The sequence below is a fragment of the Fukomys damarensis genome, unplaced genomic scaffold (genome assembly GCF_012274545.1).
Source record: "Fukomys damarensis isolate Sample0158 unplaced genomic scaffold, DMR_v1.0_HiC HiC_scaffold_15, whole genome shotgun sequence".
In the NCBI taxonomy this organism is placed as follows: Eukaryota; Metazoa; Chordata; class Mammalia; order Rodentia; family Bathyergidae; genus Fukomys; species Fukomys damarensis.
In genome coordinates, this window is record NW_022900927.1 from 35,156,293 (window position 1) to 35,177,638 (window position 21,346).

Here is a 21,346-nt window from a genome sequence, read left to right on the forward strand (position 1 = left end):
TTTTTCTCTGACCTTTCTGCCTAAACTGAAGTTGATGGGAACATTTAGAGAGAGAGAGAGAGATCAAAGCCGAGCACCAGAAATGAAAAATGCCACTAATGGAGCAAGGGACTAATTAGGTTGCCTCAGTCTAAGTCTTGTTTTACTCTTTTCCTAGCTATGTGACTATAGGTAAAATTTCAAACCTCTATAAAATTTTATCTTAAAAAATGGCAATGATAACAGTAACCTCACACCAAGTTGTGAGGGTTGAACAGACTGTACACAGTGCTTTGCTGTGGCTCAGGGTAAACTGTCACTAAATACTATGCTAGTAACTCTCCCAAGAGGTTCAAGGACGTGACACCCATGTAAGAGTTATTTATTAAAATGTAAGAATCTGTGAGCCGCACAAGCACCAGCTATGCCTCAGCTCAATGCTAGTTCTCTTAAAGTTTGTCTCTGTCCACCTCATCATCTCACCCTTTGTTATCCAGCATGGACAACATCACTGTCATCATCATGATACCTTTCTCCTCCTTGAAATCTCCCTTTAATTTTAAGTGCCCGGGGTTTACAACCATCCAACACCATGATTACACTACTATTTCTGTGCTGGTTGAAAAACAGTATTTCAGATTACCCGTTAAGCCTTCAATGAAGGCTGACTGCTGTACGTCTCCACTGATGGTCAAGACAAGGATTTTGTACTGGCGCCCTGGTGTTAGGGAGGTGAACCGAAACTCGGTTGCAGTATTTACAAGGTGAAAAGAAGGAAATACTTTCATGTCATTGAAGAGCAGCTGGATCTCATACTGGTCAACATCCCCATCAGCTCGTGACCAGGTCACATGCAGGTCCTCAGTGCTCCTGTTCCTCAGCGTTAGATCCTTCACAGGCTCTGGGACTGAGGAGAAAAATGAGAAGATACTTCAGGAAACTAACTGATCAGAGTTTACCTACACGATAACTTAGGAATCACATTCGAGGAACTGGCAAACATCTCTCTTGCGTAAATGAAACACTCGATCTATTTTATGCATAATTAAGAAAAATTGGAAGCAACCAATAAAGTTGTGATTTTTCCTCCCGTCAAAATTCCTATATTCTACGTGTTGGTAGAATGGAGTAAAGAGTAGAAGGAATGGAGTAAAAGGAAAGGAATGGGGTAAAAGGAGTTAAGCGCTCAATCCTAAGATAAAACAAGTTGTTCAGAATTTTAATGCCACAGTGCAGGAAGACAGAAGAAAACTGGAGTATTTGGCCTTCTATCTCCCTCATCATGCTGGCTTTTACCTAATAATAAATATTCTGCAATGATAGGTCATGACAGTTACTGAAAATGTAAGTTACTAGTAAGTTAAAAATATTCAAGATTAAGATGAGTTAGTTACGCAGTGACCTTCACGTCCAGTCAAATTGCAATCCTTTCACTTACTTGTTCTCCCATTCCCTTGTTCGCTGGCTTCATATTGTCCACTTCTTGTACTAACAGTGATGCTGTACAGCCGTCCAGGAATTAGCTGAACAAATACACACTCATTTTCTGACTTAGGAATGCTTTTGGTTTGGATGAAGTTGTTTTTGTTTTTAATGGTGACCTCATAGTGATCAAAGTCACCTGTGGCGTGTGCCCAGGACACCTTCAAATAGTCACTCCTGGCAGAGTTGCTAACACTGACTCCTTGGACCTTCTCAGGCACTGAAAAAGAGATTAGAGAATGGCTAAAGATTTAGTGATACTGATTGAGCAATCAATCACAGATGACAATCTAGGACAATAGAAGAAAGCAACTAGATTTTTTTTCTTTTTATTGAGTTTATTGGTACATTCTAGGTATATAATACAGTTACATTCATTACGGATCTTGTACCTTTACATGACAGGTCTTGGTTCTCATTTTCTCCCCTTGTCCCTGCCCTCCCTTCACCCCCTCCTCCCCTCCTCATTTACAAACACTTTATTTCCATTTTTTAATTTTCTCATAATTTTTCTTTTCCCTTATTCCCTTTCCCCTAGCAACTAGATTTTTAATGTGTGCATTTTAAAGAAAAATCTTCAACTTTTAGATCACAAATTTCTGGAGTGAAAAGATTATCACACTACTTGACATGATTAAATGGATCTTTTAGCAGAACCTGATGAGAAAGATTTTTTTTGTTTGTTTGTACTGGGAATCGAATTTGGGTCCTTGTGCTTGAGAAGCAGGTGGCAGAACCACTGAGCTAAATCTCTGGCCCTTACAGAACCTGCTATTGTTTGCCTACGCAAAATGTCACATATAAAGTGGAGCATCAAACATGAAACTGCTGATTAATGTGAATGATGGTGAAGATATTAATAATTGCAGCATACGTTAGTGTCTTGAGATGTGATTAAAAAGTTACCAAGAAAAGAATAAACTCCCAAAATAAAAATAGAAGGGAAAACATATATGGTTAATCAATATATAAAGAGATGCTTTACATTATTAGTGATAAAGGAAATTCAAGACCACAATGAAATGCCATTTTCCATTTATCTGCATATTAAAATTGAAAAACCTATCTCCTAAGTGAAATAAATGAGTCACACATGTGTAAATACCGAATAGTTTCTCTGGTGTGAATAAACTATAATAGTACATAAGATCCTAATGATATAATGGACAATGTGAAATAGGAAGAAAGGGGCTAAAGGTGTAGGGAAAGTGGGAAGGGTAGGGGAAAGGTAATAAGGGAAAAGAAAAACGTATGAGAAAATGAAAAATTGGAAATGAAGTGTTTGTAAAGGGGGAGGTTTGGAGGGGTAAGGGAGGAAAGGGGTAAGGGAAAAAAATGAAACCAGGACCTGTCATGTAAAGGTACAAGATCCCGTTAATGAATGTCACTGTGCTGTATACCTAAAATGTACTAATAAACTCAATGAGAAAAAAAAAAAGAGCCAGGTTCATTGCAAAAGCACTGAAAAAAAAATCTAAAGAAAGAGAGGTATGAACAGACAATAAAAACTTTAAAGATCTTTAAAAAAATTTAAAAATCTAGTAAAACCAAGGATGGGAGAAATCTTTCCATTGGACAATATAATGGTCACATTATATGATTGTATAATTAATTTTATAGTAATATAATATATAAGCGTGAAATATTATATAATAGTCATAACTAATTTCTTGTAATTAACTCAAAATAAAAGTGTAGATTTCTTGCCCTTAATATCAAAACATAAAATATGGCAGAATCTGATCAATGTAACAACTGAAAAATCTAAATCTAAAGGAAGCCCAAAAGATTACATGTTGCATAAAAATAACTTTTTTAATTTCTAAAGGTGTAGGGGAAGTGGGAGGGATAGAGGAAAGCTAAGAAGGAAAAAGAAAAAAATAAAAGAAAAGGAAAAAAAATGGAAACAAAGTCTTTGTAAATAGGGGAGAGTGGAGGGGGTGAAGGGAAGGCAGGGGAATGGGGAAAAATGAGAACCAAGATACATCATGTAAAGGTGCAAGGTCCCAATGATGAATGTAACTATATTGTATATCTAAAATGTACCAATAAAGAAAAAAGAAAAAAAAAGGAATCTAAGGCTAAAAAAACCAACCAACCAACCAACTAAACAAACAAAAAAACAAGCCTTTTTTATAATATGTTTTTTATTTAGTTAAAGCAACTATAAATTAAAACCCCAAGTTTTAGGCCTGTACATAGATCCAATCAAACTATGCAAGATAGAAAGCAAGGAGATATGAACAAGAGTTGAGATGTTATCTTGAATGAATTAGTGAGGTGGGAATAACATAATTTCATACAGGTTATTGTCAAGGTCTTAGCTTTCATTTTAGTTAGCAATTCTTCATGTAAATTTTGAATTATTAAAAATTACTAACCAAATGGCTTAAAAGTAAGTATGAACTGATACATAGTTTTCTGAATCAAGAATTATGATTAATGCTATTTTGTGTACCTGAGGCTATTTCCAGTAAATATCTAAACAGCTTGGCATATCTATGGTTTTCCCCTCAAAAAAATATATAGGTAAATGCATACGACTAGGGACATTACAAAATAAGACAACTCTGTACTCAAAGAATTATCTTAAACTTATTCTTAGAGTTCTTTTAGAACTAAATTTGACTTATTGGCTTACAGATTCTTATCTCTTTGGACATAGCTAAAAAATATTAATGAGGAGAGTTGAAAAGAGGCATGATCTCAGATCTAGGATATAACTTCTGTCCCAATATTAATACATCCTTTAGGCCTGTAAACTTCTGTATGTGTTTAGTATACCTTAAAGAATTTCTGTTCTGATTACATACCAAACCTGTATTCTTCTCTTCCTCTTGCCCCAGAATCATGAAATAATTCAGAAATTTCAGTATTTGGGTATCTAAGCTACATTACAATGCTCTCTACACCTACAAGTTGTACTAACATTTTTTGTGGGATTATATTTACTGATTAGTTTTTATATTACACTATAGCTCACCACAGGCTTAGAGCAAGGACAGATAAGCTTTTTTCTCCAAAAAAATATTTGCCTGAAGCCAATGACAGCAATGCTAGGATTTAGCCACTGTAGAATTAAGAAGAAATTCTGAAGTGGCATTATATGTATGGGCTAAGAAATGTCAATGATCCAGGCAGTTTACTGAAGGCAAAACAATTATTACAAGAAGAAAAGCTAGACTGAATACCATGTCAGGTCAATAAGGAGCTCACCAGGTAGAGCTGAAGTAATTGGTGAGCACTGTCTTGCTGCATGATAAGATGGCGTGATACAGAACAAGAAACATTGGCATTTTCACCCAAAATGTAGAAGAAGAGCATTAGAAGAGGAAAAAGAAATTAAGATGATCAGCCAAAATCAACAAAACAACAACTCAGACATGACTCTCCAGTTAAAATAAATTTCTTCCGTTAGTCAAGCACCAAATCTAAGTTCATGCTGGTAGAAGAGTCAAGAGGTTGCTTTGAATAGGGGCTCTCTTTTATTAGATTTAGAAACAACCTTAACAAAAGAATCTTGCATTATTGAAGTCATACGGATAGGGCACATTCCTGAGTGGATGCTATTAGGAAGCAAGGGGTTAGCAATTGGATAAAACAGTGTTTAATTTCTAGTGACTTTTCGGCTCCAAGTTGATCAGTATGATACATTGACTTAAGACTACTTTGTAAATGGAAATCAGCTTCTCAGATTTAAGGCATTATTGTGATCATTAGTGTAATTAGACTTTAGATTGTTGGAAAGTATGAATATACCTTTCCGGTATAGATGATGTAATGGCTGAGCTCTGCTACTGATCACAGCTATGTGGCCTTAGAGAAACCACCCTTTCGCTGTTTCCAAATGAGAAGAGGGGATTAGGTCATTGTATCTTCTCAATCTTAGCATTCTGTAATAATGTAAGGTAAGGGTTCTACACTTTTGGGACAAAACTATGAAATCTGAGAAAAATTGTGCACACTTTCTCCAAAGAAATGCACAGACATTTCTTATTCTTGACAACTTCCCTGGTACTTTTCAGGGGTTACTTCATGTCTAAAAACCACCCATGGCCCACAGCGTGAGTGAAAACCATGGCGTTCTGGTTATTCCTTCAACAAATACTTGTTGAGTGACTGCTAAGCCTCAGATTCTGTGTTAGGTAATAGGATAATGACAATTGTCCCTAATCCTTATGAAAAAAAAGACATTTTTATTTTTATTTTTTTAAATTTTTTGAGACAGGCTTTCACTATGTAGTTGAGACTGACCTGGAACTCACTATGTAGCCCAGGCTGGTCTTGAACTCACAGCGATTCTCCTGCCTCAGCCTCCTGAGTGATGGGATTACAGGCGTGCACCACCACGCCCAGCAAAAAAGGACATTTGTAAAGGCAAAATAAATAAATAAATAAATAAAAAATAAACAAATAAAAAAAATGATTCCAGAGCTCAGGAAAAAGACTGGACAAAATATTGATGTCAATTTTAAGCAAAAATCTCAGAAGTCAACCCCAAAGCATAAATATATTGGGGAAATCGTAGCAATCTATATTTAGTTCTTTCTAGCACATCAAAGACCTGACATTCATGTGCTAAGATTTTTGCTCCCCAATCTCAGAACTATACAGGTTCACATTTTCACCTTATATGAAAAAAGATAAATAGTAGTCTCGACCAACACACATTTCATAGAAGATTTTTTTTTTTTTTTTGATACCGGGGATTGAACTCGGGTCCTTGCACTTGCAAGGCAGGACACCGAACCGCTGAGCTAAATCCTCAGCCCTCATGGAAGATTTCAGCACAGAAACATTTGTAGGCTCTTGAGTCAGTCAGAGTAAGATTTAAATCCAAAATCTGAAACGTTAACAATGCTGTTTAACAAGGTGGACAGTTGGGCAAGTTACTTAACCTCCTCATATCTTGATTTCCTAATATATAAAATGGGAATCATAACAGCTATTTCACTTAGGCATTTATAGGGTTAGAAAAGCCAGTTACTAAAAAGTACTCCCTAAGCAGAAATACTTGCTACAATATTTGAATATAATATGAATTCTAGCCATACAACTTCTGCTAACCTTCCTGTAAAGGTAACATCTGGTCACAGGAGGAGTTTCTGGGATCAAAATACAAAGACTCCATCACAATTTTGAGATCTCATCTGCCTTTTGTGCTATCAGCATGGGACTGCTACTACTACATAATGCCTTGAGCTACACATCTAGGTGGTTTTTATGCCATCCTGCGCCTTCACGCATCCTTACCTGTCCGCTCTTGGCCAAAAGAATGATTCTCATACTTGCCACTCCTGGTAGTTATGGTCATGTTGTAGAGGCGGCCTGGGGTGAGGGAACTGAAGGAACATTCACTGACAGATTTAGCAATGATGAGGGACTGAACCACCTTGCCATAGTGAGAGAGTGTCACCACATAGCTATCCACATCACCAGCTGCTGGCAGCCACGATACGCTGAGGTAGTCATTTCGGCCTAAATTGTTCACCGTCACTCCAGTCACACTGGAAGGGACTGTAATTTTAAAAGAGGAGAAAATATAAAAAGAAAACACAATCAAAAGATTTTGATCAAAAGATCAAAAGAAATCACAATCATCTGTTGTGTTGTGCTTATGGAAAACTACGGACTAAGGACATCTAATCTGATTACCTCAGAGGTCAAGGAAGAGTGAGGATGTCGTATTAGCACACATTAGCATCTGGAAGCTGAGTACTTTCTTTTTTGGTGGTACAGGGGATTGAACTCAGGACCTTAAGCTTGTGAGGCAGGTGCCACTCCAGTGAGCTAAATCCCCAGCCCTAGCTGAACATGCTTACATCAGGAGACTAAGTAAAACAAAAGCAAAGGGAGGCCATTTGGGTGCCTCATAAACACTGCATTTTTAGGGCTTACCTTGTGTGAAATATTTTTAAAAATTAATTTTATTAGTACATTTTTGGTATACAATATAATGACATTCATCATTGGGAATTTGTACCTTTACACGATGTATCTTGGTTCTTATTTTTTCCCCATTCCCCTGCTCTCCCTTCAACGCTTCCAGTCCTCCCTATTTACAAAGATTTTGTTACTCCTTTTTCATTTTCTCATATTAATTTCATTTCCTTTTTTCTTTTCCCCTACCCTTCCCACTTCCCCTTCCCCTTTGCACCTTTTCTTCCTATTTCACATTATCTATTATACCCTTTGATTCTTGTTTTTGTTTTGTTTTGCTTGTTTTTGTATTGGGGATTGAACTCAGGATCTTGAGCTTGTGAGGCAGGCAGCAGAACCACTGAGTCAAATCCCCAGCCCTCTGATTCTTATTTACACCTTCAGTTTCTCATACCAGAGAAACCCTTCGGTAGTTCCTGTGTAAAATATTTGAAATAGGGACATTTTTGTACACATGTATTCAGATGTTCCCTGTAGGAAGGGCCCCACACATCTTAAGGAACCAAATGAATCAACTCGAACCAAACCAATGAAGCCAAGGCGTTTGAGGGGAAAGGTGAAGAATGAAATAGCTTTCTTAAAGAGCTTAGATTTTGGGGTATCTTTGCTCTTCGTGTAATGAAGTTATTTACTCCTGGGGAGTTCAATAGCTGACAAAACTAGAGGAATTGTTTTCCCTTTGCAAAGCGTTTCCTGCCCTCTAGTGGTTAGAAATAAGACTAAACGTATCCTGAACACAGTCTGGAAACTGGTCAGAGACAGCACTTATGGTGATAATGGCCTTTCTAATGGCAAGTATAATTACTTGTTTATATCGCCTGGGGATCGATGCACAGACATTTGCTGAGAACTTTCTACTTGCCAGCTGTACAAAAATGCGAACAGCATGGATACTTTCTAAGAACTCTCTTGCTAAAAGTACATAGATTGCAAGTTAGTAAATTGTGGTGTTGAATAAAAGGTGTACATAATGTATTGGAGATAAGTATCTGAGGATCAGATTAATGTCTGGCAGCGTCAAGACCGCCGCACCCATCTCTCTTGAGAAAACTCCGAGGCTAATAGGAAGGGAATAATCCGCCCCTCGGGTGTGTAGAGATCTGACCTTAGACAGATAAACTGTTCGTCTCAAAAACCTCTAAAGTCCTGACTCCATTCGCCTCAGCCCCTAAAGCATACAATCCAAAAACTAACATGTGGCCAATAAGGATGTGCCAGATATCCCGACTCCACCCTGGTTCCAAACCTGCCTTATCCTATCCAGTAGCGATCCAGCAGCGCCATCCTGGCTCCACCCCCGCCTTACGCTATATAAACCTGTGCATTTCCCGAATAAAGCTGAAGCATTCCAGAAAGCTCCCCGTGGTCATTCCACGCCTTGCCCTCCCAGTCGGGCCCCTGAACCTTGTTCCACGAGCTCATGGACGAAAACAACAAGTATCTAATAAATAGTATTACCGTTAGTAAACATAAGAATAAAATCTTTCAGTGTGCATGAGTTGCATTATCGTTTTCACCATTAGTTGATTAACTTTAACTGATTATTACTATTATTATTATTATTATTATTATTATTATTATTATTATTATTTGCAGTCCCTGGGATTGAACTCAGGACCTTGAGCTTGTGAGGCAGGCATGCTGCCACTAAGCTAAATTCCCAGTCCTTAACTGATTATTTTTATATAGTTGCTAATATCAGTATGTTACATATAAAGGATAGGATTAGCTGAGTAACTTCTGAGACTCCTTCTAATTTTAATATGATCTAATTTTGTGAGTCAAGCACCCAAATCAATCTTAAACCAAAAGTTATATACAGCAACCTATTCAGCAATTCTTTTAATTTTATTACATTTTATGGACATGTCCTAAATATAAAGTTAAACTTTTATCCATAAAATTTATATACTGGTGTATTTCCTTCCTTCCTTCTTTCTTTCCTTTTTTCCTTGCTTCTTTTTACTATCCACACATACCTTGGTTAGTCTCAAAATAGTATCTTTTCTTTTGTCAAACTGTTGGAAATACTTGTAATTACTAATACTTTATTAGAAAAGATACAATTATCAAAAATTTTGTCAAATATTTAATTTATTTGTTTAAGAAAACTATGTAACAAATTTGTACCTTTTTCCTTTAGAATGAGCATTTTTTCATATTAGTGTTAAATTTGTTAAACATATAATATCTTTACTTTCAAATACTATCTTATCTAGGTTGGAAGGATTTATTTATATGTTTCAACTCTTTGGAAACATGTGAAAGATAAGAAAAGCTTTGAAAAATGTTTTTGATATTGACCAATATTTTAGCATTTGAAAAGGTGGTAACCATTACTTAGACACTTTCTGAAATCACGAGTTATTGTGTTTCTGTGAGTGTCCCATTTTTCCATAATTCTTGGATATAATAATACCTGCTTATACTTAATAATATTTTGTGTTTTCCTACACATTTGTGGTCATTCTTCAAAGAATATATTTTCTCATTTTTGAATACTCCTACCATATGAGTCAAATACTTATTCCTCTGTTAGACTTAAAATAGAACCATAAAAGTAATTACAAATCCCATTTATTTCAAATATCCACTTATTTCAAGTGATAGTAGACATTAAATTATTTTAGTATATCACAGTGAATTGGACAGCCTTTATGGCATTTTATTAGAATTTTTTGTCAGTTCTGCGAAAGAGATCCAGGGCCTCACATACGTGAGGCAAGTGCACTACTTCTGAATTATACTCTCAGACCCCTTGTGGTATTTTTAACATGAGAATTAACCTGTGTGAAAAAACATGACTCATTGTGCACAAAATATTTCCTTTTCCTCTTGACACACAGCTAGACTGTATTTCCCAGCATCCACTGCAGTTAGGTATATCTAATTGTGGCCATGTAACTGAGTTCTGGGCAGTGCAATGTGAATATAAGTGATGTGTCTGCTTCAGGCTTGGTAATCTGTGCCATCCTTGATCCTCATCTCCGCTTCTGTTCTTAGAGGAATGGGGAGAGCTCTGAGAATCTAGAGGAATGGTGAGATGGTAGGATCCTGGTTCCCTGGCTTGCTACTTGGAGAAGAATCAACCAATGGAGCTGTTCAATGAGAAACACCCGAATTGCATAGTTCTGTATACCTCTTTCTAGGGTAACTGCATCTGATGCTCAGAATTAGAGCATTGGGATACAGAAAGAAAAGCCTGAAATCTCACCTATGTTAATCATAAAAAATTAAGTAGGCAAGGCCATTGACTTGACTCGCCATTCACCAATAATTATTAAAGTTTCTGTTTGGTTTATATAATTTTTTCTTAAGAAACTAGAACATAGATTTTTATGTATTATATGAAATGATATGTTAGTATGTTTAGATTTATGTACTTTTCTTGCATCATGTAGAAAATTACATTTGGTGCCAAGGATCTCTGATATACGTGACCATAATGATACTTATTTCTCTACTTAGCTCTATTGCCTATTTGACTGGATACACTTTAAGTCAGGAAGATTGTTTAGGTGGCATACAGTACTAAACACTTTTTAATATTGCTTATAAAAATACATATGGCTTTTAGCCAGGCACACTGGCATATCCCTGGAGCCCTAGTTACTAGGGAAGCTGAGGCAGGAGGATCACTTGAGCCCAGAAGTTTGGGATAGACTGGGTAACACCGACTCTATATACATCAACTTTTAACCATGTAAATTAGAGATCATTTCTTTTCTAAGTCTTAAAACCAATAATATAAATACAATGGACGATCCTTCATTTTTTGTTTACCTTAATTGGGCCATAAACATTTCAAAAGAAATCAACTAAGTGAGAGGATTAGTTCAGGCATCAAGTGCTGAAATGTTTGTTGGAAAGTTTAGAAATATCGTATTTATTCTCTCCCATTCTTAACCACCAGTTAATTTCCATGCTACATGCACTGGGATGGTATTGAAATTTGGCTTTTATGAGGAAGAACTAGGTCTGTTTTCAGTATGTTTTCAAAATTCTGCTTGGGGTCAGAGATCCTCATCTATTCAGATTTCCCTAAGTTACAGATACTTACGTCTCCTCTTCTTACCTGTTCTTCCTTCCACCACCACTTGTCGGGATGAGATCCCTCCACTCACTGTTGTTACCACCACAGAGTAGAGGCTGCCCGATTTCAGAGAATGGAAGCTGTATCTATGAGTCTCACTGGTGACACTTTCATTTTTGATAACCACATTTTCATGGATCAGTAAGAGTTGGTAGAATTCTGTGTCTCCCAGTGCCTCTGTCCAGTTAGCAAACAGACTACTTGTCATCCCTTGGTTGGCCACATGCAAGTCAGTCACTTGGGCAGGCACTAAAACACAGTAGACAGAAGACAAACAAAAGATACTTACTCACCGTAAGAAAATGCAGAAATATGGGTCAAAAAATGTAAACAACTTGAAAAATGCTAAAAAAGTGTTTTTGGTTGTTTTAGCTATAAACTGTCAGTTCTATTTCTTGTGGCACATGGCGAATTACTCCTTTCTTGAGGCTCTGCTACTGTGATACAGCTGTTTTTATGGTAAATCAAAACTATTTGTGGTCCAAGGATGAGGTGGTGCATATTTGTTAGATTTTATTTTAAATAATGAGGAGCTGCTATTTTTGAAGATTTATTTAATGTGATTTTTTTTTTCTGTCCTTACATCCATGACAATTCAAAGCCATGTGATCTATCTGAGCCACTGACTCTTATGGAGTGCCTAGTGATGAGGTCTAACATACTGATTAGTTCTTTACTGGTACATTCTCAAAGGGAATTATATCATACACAATAGTGTTAAGAACAATATAAACTACATTATTATCTATAAAATAATAATGATAATATATCAGCTACTGAATGCCTACTCCACACTGAATGTGTTATAGGACAAAGTTGTCTATTATTCTTTTTACTAAAGAAAAACCAAATACCATAAAAAGTAAGTTTTTAGCTTATATTGAAGTGCAGACAAATAAGCAACCCAGGAATATGTCTAACCTCTAAGTTTGTTATGACCTTTTCCTAATTAACAACTACTGCTACTTCCAAGCTGTCCATGACCAAATCTTATATACAGATATTGACTTGGCACTTGGTCAAGATATATTCTTTGTGCTTCTTTCTTCAACCATAAGATCAGAACTTTAGCTTAGTTCTTCTCTGAGTTTGTTGACTTTTGCATTGATACAAATATACTCATTTAAAAATGTCCTATACATGGATCAGAATATTCTATCCCAACTTTCTAATTTTATATAGAAACAAAGAACTATATGACCAAAATAATTTTAGGAAAAGAAAGCACAAAGTTGGAGGACTAACATCAACTGATTTCACTAGAAAGCCACAGTAATTAAGCCAGTATGATATTAGCAAAGGACAAAAGGGCATACATTTGGTGGGACCGAACTGAAAGTCCTGAAATAGAAAACAAATATATGGTCAACTGATGTTTTTTAAAACAGAGAGGCAAAGAAAATCTAGTGGAGAAAGGACAGTCTTTTAAAAAACTAATTCTGGAATTACCAGTATTAGATGTCCATATGCAAAGAAGCCTCGATACCATATATTAAAATTTACCCAAAATGTTTGATAGATCTACATTTAAAGCCTAACACTAAAAATCTTCTAGAAAAAATTTTGTGTGATCATGTGTTAGTCACAGATCTTTTTTTTTTTTTTTTTAGGTATGATACCAAAAGTGTGACTTATGAAAGAATAATTTATTGGACATTAAATTGGACATCATGTACTTCTATTTAACAAAATATACTAATAAGATGAAAAAACAAGCCACAGACGAGAAGAAAATATTTTTAGTTTCCATTTCTGACAGAGGACTTGTGTCTAGTACGCAGAACTCTCAAAACTCAGTGATAAAAGAGCAATTTACAGGAGAAAATGGGTAAAATACTTCAAAAGAAACTTTCCCAAACAAGATAAACAGATGGTGAATAAGCACATGAACACATTCTCACATCCATTAGACATTAGGGAAAGATAAATTTAAACCACATGAGATACCACCACCCACCTATAAGAATAGCTTAATTATAAAACAAATTGATAATGCCAAGTGCTGCCAAGGATGTGGGGAAACTGGACATCTCATATTTTGTTGATAGGGATTCAAACCCTGGAGTTTGAGACTAGTCTTGGCAGCATCTAAAAAAATGAATACACAAATGAATACGTAAAATAAAATTTCAAAGCCAGAGTGGAAAAAAGATTGGCAGTTTCTTAAAAAGTTGAATGTACACATACAATATGACACAGTTGTATGGTAGTGGGGATAAAGGAAACAATCTTAGGTCTAATGCAATGCCCTGACTCTCCTGTTTTGGCAGTATGATGAGCTAGGAACATGAAAACTCTGGAGATAAACACAACATATACCTTGGATTAAATATAAAAAAGTAGTTAGTTGGGTGTGGTGACACATTCCTGTAATCCCAATGGTTTAGGAGGCTGGGGTGGGAAGATCGCAAGTTTAAAGCAAGCAAGGACAAATTCTTGAAACCCTATCTCAAAATAAAAAATGAATAGGGTTGGAGGTATAGTTCAATGGTAAAGCACCCCTGGGTTCCATCTTTAGTACAACACACACACACAAATAAATAAACAAACAAATAAATAAATGAATAAATAAATGAGTTATTAATAGTATAAGCAGTTCTAAGATGCTACAATGTAAGCAAAAGAGAGGTAACTGGATCACTGAAGCAAACTTGCCTTAGGGACATCTTTCAAACATAAATTTAAGTTTTAAAAGCATCTCGGAATCTCAAAAATGAGATATAAAATGTGGGACCTTTTTAGGCTGAGGAGTCTTATAAATGACTGTCTGCATAACACTGGATCCTGAAAGGCTACATTCCAAGTATAAGTGAAATAAGTATTCAATCTCTATTCCTCACACTACCCCTAGCCTTCTTAGCCTCGGGTGGAGAAAAATGATTTCTTTGAGAATTTATAATTTTAAAATAGATTCAAGGTGTTTTTAACTTGGAGTCATAAAATCTGGTGTTCAAAAAACCTCAGGTTGACAACTTTTATTAAAGTAGGTGATGGTTGACAGTGGTCCTGTGCACTTGAAAGATAACATTAAAAAAATCCCTCTTTTGGGAATCCACCTTCAAACAAGGCCTCACAGAATTCTCATAGAATAAAATTCCAAGAAATATGAGCTTGTGGTTTAAAAAAAGTCCAAGGAATAAAACACTATGAACAAAAGGCAGCAAAGTCAAGAGTGCAAGACTTAACTCCCGAAGATGTCACATATTATAATGATCAACAGAATGTAAAACAGATTTTTTTTTTCGGTACCAGGAATCAAACTCAGGATCTTGTGCTTGCCAGGCAGGTGTGGTGCCACTGAGCCACATCTCCAGCCCCTAAAACAAAAATTTTAATTTCCAATGCTAATAAAGAATGAAAAGACAACTAAAGAGCAAAAGATCACAATATAGATTTGAAAGAGAATCAGGGAGGGTATTTAAAAGTGAAAAGCATAGCAATTAAAATCAAGGGGTACCCTTAACGTTGAGGAATGATATTATCTGAAAATAGCAAGGTAACAAAAATATTTGTACACGTAGATCACTACTGTGAAATAAAAGGATGTCAAAGGTAAAGAGTAGATCTTAAAAATACTCATACCAAACAGACAGATTTCTCATAGTAGAATAGGATTAGGCTGACAACTGACTTTTCAACAGTTACAATACTGGGACAGTGGTGCAAGCCTGTAATACCAGTACTCAGGGGAATCGTTGTCAGTTTGAGGCCAGCCTGAGCTACGTAGTGACACCCTGCCTCAAACAATGGAGACGACCAAGACAACAACCAGCAGCAGCAGCAACAATAAAGTCTAGAATAACATCTTCAAAGGGCTGAGGGAAAATAGCTTTCAGCATTACATCAAAACATAAGATCATAGGGCCAGGGATTTAGCTCAGTGATTCCGCTGCCTGCCTTGCAAGTGCAAGGACCCGAGTTCGATCCCTGGTACCAAAAAACAAAAACAAACAAACAAACAAATAAACATAAGATAATACCTTGCAAGACTGTGAACTATATAAAAACATGCTCAGAGAAGCTAAAGTGGCGAGAGTTTTTCCCTATGAACTCTCAATAAAGAGATTTGAAGACTGTCCTTCAGGATGAAGGAAAAGGATATCATACGTAACTCAAGATACAGAAAGGAGGGGAAAAGTGGTAAATTGGTAGACAAATCTAAGAGGATAAAACAATTCTTCTATTCTGTATAAAACAATTATTATATTTTTAATGCAGTTCAAAAAGGGAGAAGGAAATACAGGTTACCAATAGCATGTAAATTTGAAAGGTGCATTGCTGAGGACATTGTTCCTATTTCACTGAGAAAATGAGAGCAATTGCAAACAGCTCTATAGCACCTCTATCCACCTTCCGGTATCTGTGCCCAGCCAACATGAGTTAAATTACTCATGCTCCTTTCTAAGGCTAATGCCTTCCCTTGTGCTCTAAACCCAATGCCACCCACTACATGCAGAATGAGAGCAGCAGCTTCCCCTCTTTACATCATCATCCTTTCTCTCTCATCCATTCAGTCCCATCAGTGTAAAACATATTACTTTTTCTATGCTTAAAAAAAAAAAACCCACCTGAGGTGTTGGTTTATGGTTTTAGTTTTTTTTTTTTTTGGTACCTGGGGTATAAAAATAAAGAAAAAAAAATGATCCTCCTTGCAACCATATTCCCTCTTCTCTATGCTGTTCCATTCCTCTTCTTTCTTTGGTAACAGGAGGGGATTATTCTCTATTGTGTTCCAGTTTTAGCCAAACAAACCCAAGAGTAAAAAGAAGGAATTAATGAAGATAACAGCTGAACTTGGTAAACAGAAAACACAATAGAAAGGGTCTCTAAAAACAATGTGAAGTACATATTAGTCATGAAATAAACACCTGCAATAGCACGTTAAATAATACAGCAATCAGAACACTGTAAAATTCAAAATTCATAGAGATTATTACCTGTTCTTCCTTTTACTGAAGAGGAATTTTTCAAGTCTCCACTGATGCTGGTGACTGTGGCTGTGTACTTTCGTCCAGGCACCAGATCAGTGAAAATGAATTCTTTGGTGTCTTTGGAGAGTGACTTGTGGATGAGTAAGAGGTCTCTGTCAGCTAGGGAAATGATGTACTTCTCCCACTCCGATACAGGTGTCTGCCACATGATGCCCAGTGAGCTTTCATTGGCATGTTTGACCCGAAGCTGGAGGACCGCCAGGGGAACTGAGGAAAAAAATCATTGGAGCCTTGGAAAAAGCATTGATTGCCTTGGACAGAACTTCTAAAGTAGTTTTTAGAGAGTTGTTCTCTTCCATTCTCAGTTGTGTTCCAGTTCAACATTTCTTTTCTAAATGCTTATGAGTATTAAGAGGAAGTGGGATCTTATCACAAGAAACTTGGTTTATGAACAGAACCAGAAATAAGGATTCAAGACAATACTGTTGGAAAATACCAGCACTTGCTGTAAAGTCATTTATTTTTGATCACACATTACTTTTTTAGGTTTATCTTGTCCTGTGTATTCTGTGACATAAAAAATTTACCACAACCCTATCACCCACAACACCATAAGGAAAAGTCTATGCTTGAGTGTTTAGGTGGAAGGGGGAGTATTTACTACCCCCAGTAATTTGGAAAGACCAAGTGCTTCTTTCCATCATTTCTGAGGATGGAAAGCTATTTGTCACAAAAGAGAGAGGTGGCTGGTAAGTAACAATAGCATCTAGTTACAAACACCTCTTACCAAAAGGATAAAAACTGTTTTCGCTTCTTTAAAAGATTTTATGAACAAAATTTTTAGAAGATATTAGTAACAGCAAGGTGTTGGTGCCACAGACTAAAAGGAATACCCAATTATGAAGTAATCAAGTGTTTAAAATTATACTGTGATTTCTGCATCAAAAGACTTTTTTATAATTCTATCCCAATTGAACATCTTTCTTCTCCAGCTTATTAATGATTATTTACACCAAAGATTTACTTTATTCATCATATGCAAGTAAAGCTTAACAAAAAGTTCTAAGAGTCATACCAGCATGAGGAGGTCTCCACTCTGCCTAGATCTTACATTTCCAAACTATTTGAAGTGAATGATAAAATGCTGTGGTGGAAAAAGATGCCTGTCTTGTGACTACTAAAAGTAGCTTTGTTTAAGCTTATATAGCTCTTTGATCACCCTCCGATGGCTATTAAAATTCAGAAGATTTTTGAAAATTCTTCGATAATTACAATTGGCAAGCCAAGGGGGTGTCTTGATCACTTTATTTGGGCATTCTTCCAATAAGGATATTGAACGAATGTAGCTATTTTCTTATTATTGGGCCAGATTGAGAGACAAGATATTTGAATTTCACTGCAAGTGCAGAATATTTCAGATCCTATTGATTAGCACAGATTTGTTAAACTTGAAAGTCTCTTATTTGAAAGCTGAGAAAACAGGCTCAGAGGAGTTTCTCGAGAGATTGCACTGAATGATGACAGCAAGAATACCAAGACCCACGTTTCAGTGTCCTTGGTCTCCCTTTCCCTGATATACAAGCACATTCTTATCTCCTTTCACCACCCTTTCTTGGTACCTGAAATACTCACATTAGATCACCAGCAAAGGTTCTTCCAGAGAGAGAGAGGATCTGTCTTTATTCTCAGATCCTCTACTTATTCTTTTGGCATTGAGAATATCATTCTTTAATGAAATGGTGGTATTATGAACGGAAAGGACCTCTGATGCTCTAATTTAGCAATATTAAATGTTAGAAGCCCTATGCTAACCTGAAAATCTGCGATGTCTCGAATTCATGGAATCCTGGGTTATGACACTGGTGGTTGGCCGGGTTGCTCGGAGAGGGAGCAAATTAAAATTCCACCAGTCATTAATACCTTCACATTTGCTTACCTGTTCTGCCTCGGCAACGCTCAGAATTCTTTAGATTTCCACTCACAACTGTGACCTCTACCTCATACTGTCTTCCTGGTACGAGACCCTCACCACCTACGACGTAACGAGTTTTCTCCTTTCCCACGGTGGAGTTCAGCAATATTGAAGAGTCATTGAGGAGCACGACGCGGTACTGCTCCCAGTCTCCAGCAGGGGGAGACCAGCTCACTAAGAGGGAACTCATTCGATCATTGTTTTTTGCCTCAAGGTTCCCAACTTTGTCTGGAACTAAACAATGAAATTATGTCAAGAAGAAGGTACTAAAAACAAAAAAATTAGAATACTCAATTACTTTTCATAGGCAGCAGTAAATAGGAGACACAATGTCTGCAATTCAAAACATTTCTATCCCTTCCCGGTGTCCGTGGAAGATCAATTATTCCTCTTCCGTTTTGGAGATTTTGATACTCAAGAATGTGTGCTAAAATAATTTTTAATAATATAAACAGTACACACTCTTCTGTAACATGGTTAATAATCTAGTGATGTAACTGGTGTCTTCTGCAAATTGCACCCCAGCCCAAGAGACAATACTGATGCTGCTTCTAATGATGGTGACCATGATAGATGTGGCGTCCTTTAGAAGAGATCTGGATGTTGTGGTCATGAAACATTTTTGGTTTTCCAACTGAGAAAAACAATCTTCTTGCACTATATCTCTGGTTACATTATTGCTTTGTTTACAAACACTCAAAGTCTCCTAGAAAACTACAGGATAAAAAAAACCCTTCACTTGCATTTGTGGCTCTTCAAATTCAAACTACATATCCTTTCAGTCTTCCTCTGAAACTTCCCTCTCTCCTTCCTTCCTGCTTCCAGTATTGGCTTCCACTTGTATATTCTGTAGACCTGTAGGTCTCCTGGGCTTTCTGACTCTGTGTCTTTGCTTATTTATTCTTTCCACTTTAAGTACCCTTCACTTCCCCCTTCATTTGTCAAGAAGTTAACACCTTTTAGATCCCAGGCTATTTCCTTCAAATTTTCACTGATCTTTTGAGGGACATTTTGACCTCTTTCCTTTTTGAGCATAAAGCTCTTACTTGAGATCTCTAATACCACAGAGATTGGAGTCTGGAATCAAATAGCACGGTTTAAATTATAGCTCCACCATTCACTGGCTGGATGGTTAGGAACAAGTTATTTGACTCTTGATTATCTGGAAAGTGGTCATCATAAGAGAACATCTCTCATAGTTTTTTCATGAGAAATAAATGAAATAACGGGTGTAAAGTGTTTAGTCAATGACTGAGAGACAGAAATATCAGTATCACTACTAATTATTGAGATATTATTTTTAGTTTTGTTTGTATACATTCAATATCCATAAAATTAAAAATGTAACCTCTTTTAAGCAAGGGTCTACAATTGCTTTCTGTAAGGGCAAAATGGTAAACATTTCAGGCTTGCAGGCCACATATGATCTGTATTTCATATACTTCTTGGTGTTTTTGTTAGTTTTTACAACCCTATTTTGTTTTGTTTTTGTTTTTGTGGTACCAGGGATTGAACTCCAGACCTTGCTCTTGTGAGGCAGGTGGTGGCACCACTGAGCTAAATCCCCCACCCCTACAACTCTTTAAATACATAAAAACTTCTCATCTTGGGGCAATACAAAAAAGCTACCAACCAAGATTAGTGATAGAGTGGTGTTCAGAACCTTTTGTTACCGTAAGCGTAGTAGCATGTCTTATCCATTTTAACAGTGCTCAAAGCTCATAACACAGTAATTGATTCTTACAAGGCACTGGGTAAATATTTAGTGACATAAATAAATGAAATGATTTATAGAAAGCCTGGTTAAATACTGACTGATATTCATTATAAGAATAGATCAGCAGGCTAGTGATTTGGCTCAGCAGTGCTGTGTCTGTCTTGCAAGCACAAGATCCTGAGTTTGATCCCCAGTACCAAAAATAATAATAATAGTAGAAATAAAGAAGATCAGAAATGTTTTCTTTATTTATATCAATTCTAATGTATTTATGGTACTTAAGTCATGTGACATTGAAAAGCACGGGACAGAGATAATATGCAGACCATTCAGAAATCCATATATATTTGCTTAAATAACTTAAATTAATTCAGTTAACCCTCCTCTTTATTTATTGCATGTATTGGATACTGGCTCACAGACATTGTTGGTCAAATGGACTGCATCTCAAGAAAGTTTCTCTTCTATCTTATTTTATCCTATTCTAAGATGGATCAGAGAATGCCTTCAGTAGCCAGAGAGTATTCTGGAGCCCAAGACTTACCTGTTCTGCCTACTGCCATCTTCTGAGCTGATAGTTCACCAGAGATACAGTTGATGATAACTTGATAAAGTCGTCCAGGGGTTAAGTCTTTGAAGTGAGTTTCAGTAACCTGAGGTGCTAATATTTTGGATTCTTTGATGGTTCCTTGGTGAGACAGGGTAATATTGTAGATATCTATGTTTCCAGGAGGTCTTTGCCACTTGACTTTTAGAGAGGTTAAACTGCCATCATTTGTCACTTTCAGATTTGAGACTTCCATGGGGACTAATTAGCAAAGAATGGAAAAGAGATTTTACTCAGGATTTCATACCAGTCCTACAGCTAAATTTTGACCTCTATTTTAATTCCTTCAAGCCCTACTCACTGATATAAAGAATATAACCACTCTGAGAGACAGAAGTAATACCTTAAAACAACAAAAATAATATTGTAAGGCTAAAGAAGGCTGCCTGGCTCATGGCAAGAGCACAGACCTGGCAGTCAGGATCCTGAATTCTGTTTGGGACTTCGTCAGCTCTCCACAGCACTCTGGCAGCTCTCTCTGTATCTCACTGAGTCTAGAGTTCCCTATTGGCAAATAAAGCTTGGTAAAAAGACTTAAAATGGCCCTTTCCACTCTGAAATTCTTTAGGAAGAATGTACAAAGATGTCCGTCAAAATTTTTTCTCATCTTAGTGTGTGTATATAT

At 36.5% G+C, this 21,346-nt stretch overlaps 1 protein-coding gene across 5 annotated transcripts in view; it reads right to left on the reverse strand.

Moving 5' to 3' along the window:
• Positions 1-21,346, reverse strand: part of Ptprb (protein tyrosine phosphatase receptor type B) — a 121,137-nt gene that overhangs the window by 53,773 nt on the left and 46,018 nt on the right. For all 5 annotated transcript variants that reach the window (XR_002025127.2, XM_019206541.2, XM_019206540.2 and 2 more), the window contains 7 exons: positions 20,659-20,922; positions 18,362-18,631; positions 16,432-16,692; positions 11,477-11,743; positions 6,715-6,978; positions 1,418-1,681; positions 623-886 (listed from right to left, as the gene is read on the reverse strand). Coding sequence is in view for 4 of the 5 variants with exons in the window: in XM_019206541.2 (XP_019062086.1) it covers positions 623-886; positions 1,418-1,681; positions 6,715-6,978; positions 11,477-11,743; positions 16,432-16,692; positions 18,362-18,631; positions 20,659-20,922 (1,854 nt within the window). In the remaining variant the exon portion in view is untranslated. The remainder of the gene's footprint in view (positions 1-622; positions 887-1,417; positions 1,682-6,714; positions 6,979-11,476; positions 11,744-16,431; positions 16,693-18,361; positions 18,632-20,658; positions 20,923-21,346) is intronic.